This window comes from Mangifera indica, chromosome 3 (assembly GCF_011075055.1).
Source record: "Mangifera indica cultivar Alphonso chromosome 3, CATAS_Mindica_2.1, whole genome shotgun sequence".
NCBI lineage: Eukaryota > Viridiplantae > Streptophyta > Magnoliopsida > Sapindales > Anacardiaceae > Mangifera > Mangifera indica.
Window position 1 is genome coordinate 8,243,742 of NC_058139.1, and position 16,110 is coordinate 8,259,851.

Here is a 16,110-nt window from a genome sequence, read left to right on the forward strand (position 1 = left end):
GTATCATATCAATTTCCTTTATAGATGTTATAAGTATGACTTTCTATGTTTCCTAGAATTACATTCAACCTCTCAATTTGTAGCCTCTGATCACTTTACTGTGGAAGAAATGGTATAGGGGTAGCTTTATCTTAATATCATATCCAGTTTCCTTTGCAAACAATATAAGTATGACATTTTATGTTTACAAGAATTTCATTCAACCTCAGTTTCTAGTCGTTGATTAGTTGACTATCAAAGAAATCCAATGATAGATATCAAGATTAATTACCTTATCCCAGTATCTTATCAGTTTCTTCTCTATACAACGTTTAATTTACAAGAATTACATATATATTTAACTTAAGTTTCTGCCAGCTTATCCTAGGCGGTAGAAAATTCCCATTTGGATTTTATTCTTGTGTTAATTAAATGGTACAAGTACGGGAATATTAGCAATGATTCTGGTTGACCAAGTCTAATCAAGCTTAATTATTACCTGTCACTTGATTAGAACTTGGAAATCTTCATGTAAATAATGATTCAGAAGTTAGCTTGATTAATGTATGGGGATTCAATTCAATGTTTTTAGGAGAAACCTGTTCTTCGCGTTGTTTCTGAGACCTATTAGCCATTCCATTTACGCATATAATTGAGCTGCAATTGGGACCAGACCAAAAGGTGTTCAAAACTGAATCAAATTCTGAATGTTTATGGAAATTAATCAAGAGCCCCACAATTACTTTTCACTTGATTCTGCCTTGAATTATGATTTTTTTTTTATATGTGGGAAACAGCTGATGAGATATCATGAATCTCAAGGTCTGCTAAATGGGTTAGAGTAACTTTATCATAATGTATCATGCTATCGTGATTGCAAACATTCAGTAGGGAGAAAAGATTCTTCGGGATAAAATGTACAAGGGAAATGTAGAAGATTAGATTCAAAAGTTTGGGCCATCTATTTGTTTTGCAGCTTCTAAAAGTACATGAGACTCAAATTGGTCTGCTTCTTATAGTATAGACGTCCATAGTAGAAATATGCTTTGCTATATATATGGCACGTAAGAGAAATGCCCGAGGGTTAAAGCACAAAGTTTGGTTAATCTATTTGCTTTGCAGCTTCTAAAATCATATTATATACTCGAAATCATTCATAACCTCCTTCCATACTTCTCAAGCAACAGCCTGGTCTCGACACTCAATTCATTTTGGTGTCGTTAGTTATCACGTGGCGTTAGAGATATGAATGAAGAATTAAAGATATGGCATACCAGATAGAGATAGCTGATTGATTTCCTTAAGAGATTTGATTTTGGAACTGACTAGTTATGATTAGATCAAAGAGAAATCTGGTCCTAGGTTGAGATAATCCTAAACATATCATATTTTGTATATAAATATGAAAGGCAAAGAGCACCAAAACATAAGAAAGACTGGTTGTGGTTTATATCAATTTTCTGGTTTTTTAACTCATAAAGAGATTGTGAAGTTGATATTCTTTATTCACGGTGAACTTTGTTTTCTCTTGTTTGTCCATGGAGTAGATTGTCTTTGACGATCGAACTATGTAAATAATCCTCTGCACATAACAGTTATTGAGATACATAATAGCCCAGGCATGTATTCCAATGCATATCCCTTTTTTTCACAGCCCGGTTTTGAAAATCCACGAGAAGCAATTGGTCATGTTGTATCTGCTAATTGTCATTTAGTCCACACACAATCAATCTTTCATTAATCTCCAAAGGACACACTTTTGATCTTTCATTAAACAAACAATCCAACACGGATTAGTCAGAAATTCATCTCTTTTAACTAAGTAAACCCAGAAGGTAGACTTAAATACCATTTTTCTACAGCTTATCTGAAGCCTTTTTCAGATTAAGCCGTAGACAAAAGAAAACATAGTCCATAGTCATGGAAGCAACATATTTTAAATATATGAATACAAGCATTCCAAATACTAATATAATACATGTATATGTATCTAAACCAAGTTTTGGGTACTAGTTTCAACGACTCAGCATCAATCCTTTGATGCAAGTCTCTATGTAACTAGACTGTTATCACAATTTGAACTGGGCAACAAGCTGTTGTACTGAGCAAATTTTATCTCCCTTGGCGTCGTTGATTCCTGAACCAATCATGTTGATCCAATGGGATTGGTGGGTACAAATCATTACACAAGTTGGATGAAGGATTAGAGTCAGCACAGCTTCTGGTGTCTCCATTAGTAAATGCCAATGGATTCTTGTAAGAAGAAAACCTTGTAGCCTTATTCTTAGCTTTGGTTGACTCTGTGTGACTTAAATAGCTTGGATTTTGGTAATAACTATCGTCTGATCCTTCCACCATAAGAATATTGCCTGACACTGGAGTTAGAGAAACAGATGAAGATGAACTTGATGGAGAGGTCTTGTCATACAGAGATTCAGAACTTGGGGAGAAGGATGAGTGAGTAATTTGATGTTCAGTGTGGGTTTTAGCAGTTGCATTAATCCTTCTTCCTTTTACAGGGTAATGTTCAGAAGAACTGGAATAGAACCTTGAAAATGGAGTCATCATTTCAGATGGGTCCATATGAACCTCTTCAAACAGCCTGTTTTCCCACGGCTTGGCTGCCATCCAACTGTCTAGCCAGCTCCATTGCTGACTGTTCTTATCTAGCCTGTGATGCTTGAGTGACAGTGCTGGCTTGTTTGCTCTTGAATTAGGACTAGGACACGATCTTGTTCGCTGTACAGCATCACATCTTATAAACATGAATATTTCTTTCTTCACATGAAGCATTAACTGGAAACTTATTCCACTAACTAGCTAATAATATAAAGAAGAAAAACCTGTTGAGAAAGGGAGTAAGCATTTGCTCTCTCCCTCTTGATTGCTCCCTCTTGCCTCAGTTTTAGTTTTGCTCTAACTTCGTCTGCAGTTCCAGGAATATCACACCATCCTTGCTGCAAAAAATCAATTAGTCTAGTCATGAGAACTGAAAGTACCCTCAAAATCTTGTTAATTAACATACATAACGCTATTACAAACTAGAATCATATAAAATCAAATCATCGGCTCACTTGCAAAACATTACCTCAGCCAACTTAGTAGGATCAACCTGATCCACAGCTTCCTCGTTGGAAGATACTTTCACAGTCTTTGCCCATACATGAGCCTGAACTCGAACAAGAGCTTGCATGCACCTCAGTGTCACAGCAGCTTGTTTTCGCACCTGTCTCCCACGAAAAATAGCTTGAAGCCTCACCACTGCCTTCAGGGCCCTCAAAGCTCGTCTTGCCTGCCATTAGCATATTCTCATATAACAAAATTACAACCCCACACACAAGAAGAAAAATCTAACAGTAGTTCAATTTGCATGAAAATTTTGAACCCAACAAGTATGTTACAAAGTGACATATTACTTAATGAGATACTCTCTAATAAATTACATATGATGCTAAGGTTATGTAAAAGTTGACAGTCAAATGTAATTGGTAAAGCAACTTCCACATGCTGGAATTTAAGACCTTAAATGATTTTCTACTTGAAGGCAGAATTGCTTTGGTCACTGTTAAATTAGCTGATTAGAAACAGAGGAAGCACATAGAAAGCACAAGCATGCCAACTTTTCCTTTTGGTTTTGCCTTCCAGATGCACTCTAAATACAATCAAGCAAAATACTAACTCTTGTTTCCATTTCTCATGCATAATAAACTATCACCATCTCTTAACTCTTATTGACAACAAATCTATGTCACACTAGGAAACTTTCTTCAAGAGAATTAACAAGCATATCAAAAAACAAATAAAAACACTTCTATGAAGTAAATTAACAATGAAATAACTCGATGATGGACAAGAAAATCCCCAAACCAAGCAAACATTAGGAGGTCTCTTTCTTGTCAATTAAACTCTCATCTATCATTTACAATTAAAGCTCTAACCAAAACTCACAATTTTCTGGAGTAGAATGACAACAGATTAGCTCAAAAATACTGTTAATTGAGACCAACATCGCTCACCATGCACAGAAATTTTAACTCCTAATCCAACCGAGCTAAAAGTTTGCAATTTACAGCTTCAACTAGTTATTTCATAGCCAAAATTTAATAACTTCAAGAAACAAATGTATAGTGGCCTCAAAGATGAATCTCACAACTCATGACAACATAGGCCATTACCCACAATGTAAAATGTCATACAATGTTAGAGTCTAACAACACGAGAATAATCTGATTTACAAATCAGACGTCATATGTTACTGAACTGATATTGTTTTACAATTATATTTGCTAACAATTCAATGTGAGATATATTAAGTATGACATTCTCTGTTACTAACAGAATTGATCTTAGAAACACAGTGTGACTTTTGTAATTGTTTCCACAGAATGCTCAATATGATATTACTAATACTCAACATCAAAATAATAATGAATTATAGACTTTTACACAACGTCATTTCAATAAAATATCATAAGTATTATCATTCTTGAATTTTAATAAATTAATTAAACCGCAAAAAATAAAAATAAAAATAATAAAAAAATAACAGAAGAATTACCAACAAGCCTCTAAATGCTGTTTGTATGCGAATTGCAGCCCATTCTTGCCTGACCATCTTGAAATCCTTGGGTGGAGCTCTAACCACTGTAGCCACAGCTGCATTGAACGCATCATCAGAAACAGACGCATCTGAGTTCGACACGCGGCCTCTCTTTGATGAAGCTCCTAACCCTTCTGACGGACTCCTCCATAGCCTCCACTTCTTCTTGGTGTTACTGTCATTCACCTTATCCTACAAAAAACCCAGACGTTCAAAATGAAAAAAACAGAACAAAAATTAAAAAAAAAAAAATTTCTCCTCACCTGGTCTGAAATTTGAAGTTTTTTTTGAGTGATCAGTGATATCAGCCATTTTCCAGAAACACCCATTTGAAAAGTTCGGTTCGTTAAGATAAGCGTTACCAAAAACTGTTTTCTGGCAACAGAGAACTACTAATACGAGCGAAAAAATGGAGCTTTTGAAACCAACCAGCGTTTTCGTTTTTTTTTTTTTTTTTCCTTTCTTTCACAACGAAAAATTAGAGAAGCAGTTAAAGAGGAAGTGTTTCAAAAAACTGTTTTTTTTTTTTAAATAGAATTTGACAACAAAAGCTGGATATTAGAGTGCTTGCACTGAAAGATCAGAGTACTTGTTTTTTGGGGAACGGAATTTGAAAACAGAAGCTGCAGAGTGCTTGTTTGAGATGAGAGAGAGTGTAGAACGAAGTGTTTTAAAAAAAAAAACTGGTTTTTGAAAACAAATTTTGACAGCAAAAGCTGGGGGAGTGAGTGCTTGTGACGAAAGATGAGAGTGTAGAACGAAGAGAGAAGTGTTTTAGAAAACTGTTTTTGGACAGCAGAAACTGGAGAGTGGGTTGCTTGAGAAGAGAGAGGGTGGAGCAGTGGAAAGAAGGGAGTGTTAGAAATGGGCAGCAAAAGCTCAAGAGACCGTTGGTGGGTTAAAGTGACAGTGACAGATGTTTGAATTTGAAATTCGAATTTATAAAAATAGTTAATTTAACTTTCCACCCAAAGTATGGAAAAAAACATTTCCAACCCTTTGAATTTAAAAACAACAAATGTCACCCAAAACTTAACTCGGAAATGGAAAAGAAGTCTTGTCACTTTATAGAAAGGAAAATTATCATATTAACTCCATTTATTTCACTTTTATAAATTTATAATGTTACCCCTAAAAGAATCACCAACAATCTAGTGGGATAGAGAGATCGAAATCATATAAAAAATGTACGACTTTGTTAAATTCAATATAATCATACCATTTTCAATATGTGTTTTTGTTATTGTTTGATGCAATCTAACAATTAGAATCGAAACTAAAGCACAATACCACTTAATATCACCTATTTTATGCTTTTTTGGCTAAATAACACATTAATTATGAGGTTAGATTTAGATTGTTAAAATTATATTTAAAGAGATCTAATCTTATTATTTTACATCTATTTAATATGATTTTGACTAAATTATAGTTTTCCAAAGCAATCTAGTGATCTAATGTTGAAATTTGTTTTATTATTTAATATTTTCTTAAAAATTTTGTGAAAAAAAAAAGAGATATTTTTACTCTTTTAATCATTGTTTTTTTGTAAGAGAGTTGGATTTTGAGTGCTAATTGTAGTTTTTAAATTCAAGAGGCGAAAATTGTGATTTTCTCAAACCTTGGCTAGGACATGGTAATTTGCTAAAAAAAGTGACGACTGTAACGGCTATGATGACCTTTAGCCGCCCCTTATTTTAAACTAATCTGAATTAATTATTAATTAAGTCCAGATTAAAATAAAATTTTATAATAATAATTATTGTTCTTGTGTCTTTTCTGGGCAATTTCTCTTGTTCCATGGAGCTTTGCTCAAAAATCTATCAGGCTTTACACGTTCAGAAGTAATGTGACTTGACTTCTATTGATGATAATTAATGTTTTATCATAATTTAAAATTTTTTTATTATAATAAATAATCATAATTCAAATTATAAATTTAAATAAGAGTGACTCATGTCTATCTCCATTGGATCTTATTTAGGGGAGAAGTTAAAGTTTTGTTGAAAAGATTTTGGGCATGTTTCTTTTTTGGTAGAAGTTCTTAAAAAATATACAATTAGTAATTAATTTTTTATTACTAATTAAAAATAGTGGTAAAAACTGAGATATAATAACTTAAATGAATTTAATTGCAAAAAATTAACTCTATTTATTCAATTTATGATTAAGATGAGAAGGAATTCCCCATTGTAAAGTTTGATGAGACTATAAAATTCATAATTCCAAGTAAACATTTTAAATAGATGGAAGAGTCATAGATAAAAATTATTTTCATTGAACATTGCCTTGATACAAAGATTGAAATTTCTACAGGGGTAAGAATCAGTCAAAACACCTGGAAATTAAAAATCCTCAAAAGAGGATAACTGATTTAGACTAGATCAAGAAGATGAAGGACCCCAATTAATATGTATCTAAAATAATATATTTATGAAAAAAAAAAAGGACTTTTAATTAGCATTGATAATTCCCAAAAGCATAATCTAATTAATCAAGTCTAATTATTAGTTAAATTAGAAAGATGAATTGGATTAGGGAGTCCTAACCCTAAGCATGCAAGTGTACTAGGAGAGAACTGAATCTTTGAACTAGGTCTTGGAGAAGCAACAAGTCCACTACTTATTAAAAATGACCCTGCAGGCTTAACCGAACTTCTAGGAGACAAATTGAGAACTTGTTCAACTGTATGAAACTGAAGCTTTGTTGGACCCGCCACTTTGCTCCATGTTTGTAACAATGGTGGCTTCTTCATAAATTCCACTTTCATTTTGATGGATTCTTCTTCTTTCTCTGAGGCATGCTTTTTTGCCTCGTCAATGGATTCACGAGTTACTACTGCAGACTCTTCTGATTTAATAGGTTCCACTTTTTGTATAACTTTAGGAGGGGTATCTTCATCAATTGCAAATTTCTGCACATACCATTTAACACCAGAATTTAACACTAATTGACTCGATTAAAAAGAAAATATCAAGTGCAATTTACCTTGATAGTTGTCAAATCTATCTGATGATCCTCTAAGAAGCTGCAAAATTCTTTGAAATGTTCTTTTGTTGGACGATAATGGCCGCTATATGGCCATATAGCCTGTAAAAAGAATTTAATATATAAATTCTAGTCATTTGTGTATTTAAATTGAATATACATAGTGTTGCTCCATTTAAAAATACCTCAAGGATGCCATTGTGGGCAACCAATCTCCCAGATGCCTTTGTTGTACCCCCAGCAAGAAAACTTGAGTGCTGAAAGAAGCCTTTCTTCTTCTCCCCAACATAGAAGTCCCCGGAAGTACCTAGGACAAATATCCATACAGTACCTTTGGGCGTATCCACGAAAACCCTAGATTGTTTGTATACAAGTTTACCATTTTCCATTATTACTTCATACGCCTCCCTCTCTTTCTGCATCATCATATTAAGAAAGTTTATTTGATATTTTATATTGTAAATCTATATTAATTCTAAAGGTTCTAATTAATGGACTAATGTATGCATGTATGTGCTTACAGGTCCAAGATATTTGATGCATTGAAGCTGTAAATCAGCCCTTGAGCACTTCTCAAGGCTGAGGTCTTTGCCGTCTCCAATGTCCAACCTTCATTTTCACAAAGGTGTTAGTATTTAAAAAGCTTCAGATAAAAACTAAACAGGTAAATTCTTTAAATTGTAGGAAGTAATTTTCTTGATTAATTACCAGTAGAAGAAAGGCTGATTGCTCTCACTTTCTAACCAGACATCATAATAAGGGTGGAGATTGCCACCATAGCGATGAAGTGGATCAATCTGTGTCACAAGTAATTAATTCAAGTGAAAATTATTATCAAGTTCATAAAATATTCTGCTAGTTGGAATAAAATAAGAAAATATATAAGGGATGTCTTGTATGTGAACTCACAGCTTCAAGCCAGTGTATGAGAACTAATTTCTGAGCCTTCTCATCCTTGGACAAACCTTTTCCAACCTACAACATTCACATATAATATAAATCAACTGAAAATCTATCGATATAAGACAACCAAATTGGACAAATTCAACGTATCATTAAGAAATGAAAATACCTTGGCAGCCCTAATTAAAGCCCTTTGCCATTTGGAAACAACAGTTTCTGACTTATGATCAGCAGTAAAGAATGACACAGAACTTTGCCTGAGAGCTGCACACTCCATTTCTTTCCAGCTGCATCAAGAAAACGTACAATAATTATTATATGAAATCAAACAAGCACCTAGCCATTATATATTAAAGAGGGAAAATTAATCAATTAACAAACCTTAGCGTCTCAATAACCACAGCACAAGCAGCTTGGTTTCTTCTAGTCCAATAACTCTTGTAAAACTTCTGCAACGTTAACTTGGTTTCAGCTTTTTCAAGAGTTTTTGCTTTCTCCGAAACCAAGTTATTGTCTCTATTCATATTAACTTCATTTTTGAGTGTTGAAATGTGTGCTTTCAGGCTCTTGAAGCTCATGGATTCTTCATTAATGGGTAATTCAATAACCAACTCTTTGTTCTTGAAACTCAAGATAGTTCTCATCTTTGTCCCCCTTTGATGATGATGATGATTGTAATCCTTTGCCTCTAAGTCGACAGATTTCGCACTAAAAGATTACCTGTAAAAGAAAATAATCACATACATAACTTAGAATTTTTTTTGGATAATGGCCTAAAAGACTAAAATTAGTATGCATTTCACCTGTTACGCGGAATTGATTGATCGATGAATATTATGATGCCTGGAAGCTCTTCTAGTTTTGAGAAATGAACTTATCAGCTAGCTAGCTAGTTTTCAATACACTTATTGCACCAATATCTTCATCTATATATACTACAAACCACATAACCATTTGAAGACTTCATATTGAAAAGTCCGATACAATTGTCACCTTCAAAAACGCTAGAGAGGACAATTCTTGTTGAAAACCCTAAACCCATTCCCTTCAATTCAATAGTTTGAACGGTAAAAGAAATCGTACTGACTTAGATAATACTACAAAGCTACATGCATGCTGGGAGTTTGAAAACAATAAGCGGTTCAAAGTTTCACACATTCTATTATATTAATAGTCATATGAAAAAGAGTATTTCTCCATAAATAAAAGGTCAAACACAAGGGTAAGCTTTGCCCCAATATGCATGTTAGTCAATTCTGAGGAAAAATAAACAAGTCGTTTTGAAGACGACATATTGATTGAGAAGAGAAAGAAATAGAAAGTTCGGCACAATTTAATGAATGGAAGAAAATATAATGTTTACTAAATTCTCTAAAGGGCAAAAGACAATTTCCAACCCAAGTTTTAGTTCAATATCAAAATTATACTTATGATAAATGAAAAATTCAAACACCCATTTATAAACTAATTGTCATTACAATTTTCAGTTATAAATAAAGGTAAAATCATTATTTTACTATTAAACATTAAATTTTTAAAAATTAATATTATTTTCCTCACAAGTTTTAAAAACTAACATTTTACTTCATTCTCAAAGTTTGAAAAGTTTATATTTTACCCTTAGGGTTTGTTTAGTTTCCCTGGCCACCACCATTTTGGCCATTGGTCGACACTTTTCACCCATCTTTCAGATCTAGCGACAAAGGATAGCCACCTAACCACCATGAAGGACAATACTTCATCGCGTCATCCAGAGGAGACAAGAAAAGACGACACTTTGTCATCTGAACAATGAAGTGTCATCCTTCATCAACATGAGAAGGACAGCAAAGCGTCATTCTTTTTTGAGTCTTTCAGACGTGATGCCGACAATCGTCATTCTTTTTGGTGGTTAGGTGGTTATCCTTCATCATCAAATTTGGAATATAGGTGGAAAGCATCGGTCCATAATTGGAATGGTGGTGGTCAAAGAAGCTAAACAAAGTCTAGGGAAGAAATCTGAATTTTTCAAACTTTGAGAATGGGGTGAAATGTTAGTTTTTAAAACCTGAGAAAAAAATATTATTAACTTTTAAAAATTTAGAGTTTAGTAGTAAAATAACAATTTTACTTTCATTTATAACTAAAAATTATAATGATTATTAACTCATAGATGGATATTTAGATTTTTCATCTATCATATGTATGTTTTTAAGATCAAGATAAAACTTGCGTGGGAAATAGCCCTTTGGGCTTCTCTAAATTTCTATAATTTGGTCATGTCAAACACTTCATGCATAAATTAATAGTTCTCTATATAGATCAATTTTCTTGACATAAATTTTTCTCAAATTTTAAAGATTTTACCTTATGTTTCCATTTCATTCATAAAGTCATAATTTAGTATTCAATATAAAAATATATATACATACTTTAATATATAATTTAAGGCCAAAGGACTATTTCCCACCCAAAGTATGCGTTTTTCTCAAGTATCCCCCCATTAACTTTGAAAATGTCATTTACCCACCCATAGGCTGTTAAATTTAACGAAACTCTAACCCCTGAAAAATATATCTCATTTCCCCCCTAAAATTTCAAAAAATAACAATTTTTCCCAACCCAAATTTTAAAAAATAGCATTTTCCCCCTTAGGATTTTCAATTTTTCAGAATTAGTTTTTTGGCGCCGTTTCTTCCTCTCCGACGACCTCCAGGCGACTCCTCTTCCTCTCCGACGCGGCCTCCTTCCAAAGATTATCCTGAGCACGGTTGTCGACTCGTCTTCATCCACAATAGTTCCCAAGATAATCTCCGAAAGGAGGCCACGTCGGAGAGGAAGAGGAGTCGCCTGGAGGTCACCGAAGAGGAAGAAACGGCGTCAGAAAACTAACTCCGAAAATTGAAAACCCTAGGGGGGAAAATGCTTTTTTTTTTAAACTTGAGTTGGGGAAAATTGTTAGTTTTTAGGGTTTAGGGGGGAAAATAAAATCAAATTTAAGTTTATTTTTAATAATACAAACAAAATGACGATTTTACCGTTGAAACCGTTAATTTTAACTGATCACGGGTGGGTAAATGAGAATTTCAAAGTTAACGAGGAGAAACTTAAAAAAACAACATACCTTGGGTGGGAAATAGTCCTCTGGCTATAATTTAAATATATAAATAATATATTATTATATGATTATAGAATTTTAAATTATTTGATACATAATTTAAATATATAAATAATGTATTATTATATAATCGAATAATTTTAAATTAATCATATGGTGATATATTATTTATATATTTAAATTATATATAAAAAATATATACATATAATATTGATTTTTTGTATTACAAATCTACCAAACGATTGTGATCCCAATTGAGGTTATGACTTCGTCCATTACCTTGTCAACCTCCAATGTACCGAAAGTGGGTGGTAAAATGTCTGCAAGTTAATTGTCTTGGATGAGTTGTGGATCTTAATTAAAGTCATTACAGTGTCATTAATTACGCTTCACGCTGTTTAGAAAGTCTAACCAGACGCCATAAGGTCTGCGACCGACCATTATCTTGTTGATAAATTTCTAATAAGAAAATAAGTCATCTCTAGAATCATATGGGAAAGCATTAAATTAATGTCAAATAAAAGGCTGCATAAGTGATAAACGAGGAAGTTTTATATATAAAAAATATATAAAAAGATATATATTTAATTTTTTTAATGATATATTAAAATTAAATTTTTAATTTATCTGATTTATTGATTATATAGTCAATTATTGAATTTAGAGTTTATCGTACTCAGTATAATTAATTATATCTTAAAAAAAATCGATTTAAATAAATAAAATTATATAATAAAGTATTATCTATATACGTAATTATATATTAAAATTGTATATACCTATATCATGCTTTTAACTAAATAGTTAAAAAGGGTTTTCTTGTTAATCAATTTTTTGAATATATAATTAAGTAATATTTTATTTTTAATTTAAAATTATTTAATTATTTTGATTAAAAATTGAATATTCCAAAAGTCCCACAAAAGCAGCACAATTGACTGACCGTCTCGGCTCCTTTGTTTCCTTCCGCCCGCCACAGGTTGCATGCATGCTTAATTAATTGTAGTCTTCATTATGGTTTCTCATACTATATCGATCAGGGGTCATTGACAATATCCTCCTCCTCAAGGTTTGAGGAAAGTATAAACACATTCAAAGGTTTGAGATAGCAACAAATACACCCAAAAAATTAATTAGTTTATTCTATAAAGACCGCAATACCCTTTGTTTCTTTTCTATTTTATTCTTTTAATTTTATTTTAAATATACAAAATTCAAGAAATAAAAATTAAAAATAATCTAAAACTTTGTACAAAAATCCATAATATCTTTTATTTTATCATACTTCCTGCTTTCAATTTATACCTTTGATAACTTTCAAGGCATTTACATTAATAAATGATACTAAAGTAAAATAATAATATTTTTAGTGCATTTGTAAATATGTCAAACCTTTGGATGTGCCCTCTTATCTTATAAAATTGTCATAACCGACATGGTAGAATCTCAAGTATAGTGGATGAAATGTGAATCTCACATTGAAAAATATGAGTTTTTAATGTAAAGTTTATATAATTTTAAGCTCTCCAATCTTAATAATTAAGTTTTAAAGTATGATTTTCCTAAGGTTATGTCAGCATTACAACGTTCACCTAAGAATTACAAAGGGCTAGCATATAGCCAGCCGATGTGGACGTCAAGACTGTGAAACGTAGTGATATGTTAGAATTCTAAGTAGAAGATATGAAACTTAGATATCACATTAAAAAGTATGGGTTTTACTCAGGATTAGTAGGGAGTTAACGCATAGTCAACCTATGTGGGCATTGAGACTGCAGAAAGTGATAATATGTTAAAATCTCAAGTATAAAGTATGAAATTTGAATCTCACATTAAAAAGTATAAACTTATAGTGTGAAATTTATATAGTCTTAAACTTTCAAACCTTAACGACTGACAAACTCATAAAGCCTTGGACCCTAGGAATTGAAAAATAAATAAACTGTAAACTATACTTTATGTGTAAAATTTCAAAGCTCTTCACGGACACATGTATCACGTATCTATATATGTCACATGCATGAAGCTTGGACCCCGAGGAATTTAAAAAATAAAGAAACTGTGGACTTTATGGACACATTTATCACAACATGTTCCCTCATGTTAGGCAATTCCAAAACGGAAACATGATTTTGCGGTGCCATATGATATCACACTTACATAAAATTCTCTTTGACTCACAATTGAATTTTATTCATTGGGACACCGGCCACTGAAAGAGAATTGTAAATGTCTTCGGACCAATGTGTTACAAGTGACCTTGGACTAATTTACTTTATTATATTCATTAAATTCTGCCAAGGCTATCGATCAAAGACTCAAAATGATATCTTTTTCTCTCATTTTATATTACCACATAGCCTTTGAAATACAATTTCAAGAATTGTCACAAATCCTACTTTGACTAGTGTCGCTAATGACATAAGTTCATACACACACTATATTATGTGTATATGCTTTTATATAAATATGATATTTTATTACATAAATAAGTATTATTTCAATTATTAATTAAAAATCATTCAACTATAAAATAACATATTATATATATACTAATTTATATATTTAAATATAAATATATATAATTTTATTTCATTTGAAATATTATAATCTCGTCTCGTCTTTAGAGGAGCATGCAATATTAGTGTTCTTATTTTCATATTCATATGGTGCCAACACATGAAAGACTAATGATTTTAAAAGTATATCAAAGGGTAAAAACAATATTTTATTTCCTATTTATTTTCCCATTCTTTTCCTTTTCTCCTTTGTAAACTTCATTTTGAAAAAATAATATTATATAAACCTATTTAAAAAAAAATTCACTTAAATATTAAATTTGTTATAAAAATATTGAAAAGACAAAAAAATATTTTAGGTTAAATAAAATGTTGCTCTTAAATTTTATTAAATAATCTTTTACCTTTATATTATATTAATTTTAATTAAAAATAATAAAAATTTTACTAATACAAGTATAGATAAGAATATCAATTATATATAATCATATATTTTAGATAAACTATATTTTTTTAAATATTAGAGGTGTTAATTAAAATTTTATAGGGATTTGAAAATAAAAAAATGTTTGGGTGTCTTTTATTTTTTAAAAATTTAAAAATAACAATTAGATCCTCAAAAACTAAATAGAACATAACAAATTAATAGTGCAAATAATATATCATAAACTATTAAGGTTATAATATATTTTCAAAATATACGAGGGTAATTGTAATAATTTTATAAACAGGATAGAGAAATTATTCATTTGCCCTTGCTAAGTTTAAAAAATATATAACTTACACCTCTACAATACTATTCAATTCATAATGCGGTCCAACATGGATGTTTTTATAATATTTAAAACGTTAAAAACAAAATGAAATTAATAAAACCCCAACTATAATTTTTAGACAAAGTAATATTAATAGTTTTTTATTATTAAAACTAACGATTAATTTTGATAAATAAATAAGAAAACAGTTCTTTTTTTCAAATTTAAAAGATGATAATCTTGTTATTTTACCAATTCTTGAGTGAGAAATACCCATGTGGCCAAATGTTGTTGAGCAAGCACCATGTCTTAAGATATACTTTTCTTTTATAAAATGAAGAAAAAATAAATGAGTAAATAGTGACATTTATTCCATTAAGACTAAGGGTGCGTTTGGTTGGCGGTAAGATAGATTACCTTTGTAATCTATCTTTTATTCCCTTATTTGGTTTGTCAGTAATAAAAGATTACAGTAATCTTCTATTACCAATGTTGACGTGGCAGGTAATATAGGTGGTAATCTGATTACCACCTTCACCTTAGGTATTTAAAGATTACTGGGGTAATCTTGAGTTTATTACAGAAAAATTATTATTTATTAATTTTTTGAGATAAAAATAAATTTATTTTTAATTAATATGACAAATAATATAAAAAATATTTAAAAATAATTATATTCAAGGGCATTTAAATAAAATAATTTACTAGTAATCTTTTATTACCTTTAATCAAACACAATAATTATTTATACCTATCAAATTTTATCAAACATAGTAATCATTTATACCTAGTAATCTTCTAAGTAATCTATCTTTAGGGGGCGTTTGGTTTGAGTAATGTTTGATTACTAAAATAGAAAGATTACCTTGAAGATAGATTACTTAGAAGATTACTGGGTATAAATGATTACTATATTTGATAAAATTTGATAGGTATAAATAATTATTGTGTTTGTTTAAAGGTAATAAAAGATTACTAATAAATTATTTTATTTAAATGTCCTTGAATATAATTATTTTTAAATATTTTTTATATTATTTGTCATATTAATTAAAAATAAATTTATTTTTATCTCAAAAAATTAATAAATAATAATTTTTCTATAATAAACTCAAAATTACCCCAGTAATCTTTAAATACCTAAGGTGAAGGTGGTAATCAGATTACCACCTATATTACCTGTCACGTCAACATTGGTAAATAGAAGATTACTATAATCTGTTATTACTGATAAACCAAACAAGGGAATAAAAAATAGATTACCAAGGG

At 30.8% G+C, this 16,110-nt stretch overlaps 2 protein-coding genes across 2 annotated transcripts; both read right to left on the reverse strand.

Annotated features, from left to right (window-relative positions):
• Window positions 1-1,744: 1,744 nt before the first annotated feature.
• LOC123210760 (protein IQ-DOMAIN 8-like) lies at window positions 1,745-5,458 on the reverse strand. The gene is made up of 5 exons (XM_044629232.1): window positions 4,843-5,458; window positions 4,538-4,771; window positions 3,068-3,271; window positions 2,823-2,936; window positions 1,745-2,718 (listed from the first exon to the last, which is right to left on the reverse strand). Exons 1-5 carry the CDS (start codon window positions 4,906-4,908, stop codon window positions 2,092-2,094), a joined length of 1,245 nt encoding a protein of 414 aa, XP_044485167.1. The 5' UTR covers window positions 4,909-5,458; the 3' UTR covers window positions 1,745-2,091.
• Window positions 5,459-7,079: 1,621 nt separating this feature from the next.
• Window positions 7,080-9,114, reverse strand: LOC123211018 (IQ domain-containing protein IQM1-like). The gene is made up of 8 exons (XM_044629518.1): window positions 8,852-9,114; window positions 8,640-8,757; window positions 8,477-8,542; window positions 8,276-8,364; window positions 8,089-8,176; window positions 7,753-7,983; window positions 7,568-7,669; window positions 7,080-7,493 (listed from the first exon to the last, which is right to left on the reverse strand). The coding sequence occupies exons 1-8, from the start codon at window positions 9,112-9,114 to the stop codon at window positions 7,080-7,082; spliced, it is 1,371 nt and encodes a 456-aa protein (XP_044485453.1).
• Between the last annotated feature and the right edge of the window lie 6,996 nt (window positions 9,115-16,110).

Bases quoted from the DNA above. Each gene is read 5' to 3' on its own strand.
- LOC123211018 (XM_044629518.1), bottom strand. From the start codon at position 9,114: ATGAGAACTATCTTGAGTTTCAAGAACAAAGAGTTGGTTATTGAATTA. The intron at 8,365-8,476 runs GTGAGTTCACAT...CTTGTGACACAG, and splicing joins TCATACACTGGCTTGAAGCT to ATTGATCCACTTCATCGCTA. The intron at 7,984-8,088 runs GTAAGCACATAC...ATGATGATGCAG, and splicing joins GCATCAAATATCTTGGACCT to AAAGAGAGGGAGGCGTATGA.
- LOC123210760 (XM_044629232.1), bottom strand. From the start codon at position 4,908: ATGGGTGTTTCTGGAAAATGGCTGATATCACTGATCACTCAAAAAAAA. The intron at 3,272-4,537 runs GTAATTCTTCTG...TGCTAATGGCAG, and splicing joins CAGCATTTAGAGGCTTGTTG to GCAAGACGAGCTTTGAGGGC. The intron at 2,937-3,067 runs GTAATGTTTTGC...GATTTTTTGCAG, and splicing joins ATCCTACTAAGTTGGCTGAG to CAAGGATGGTGTGATATTCC.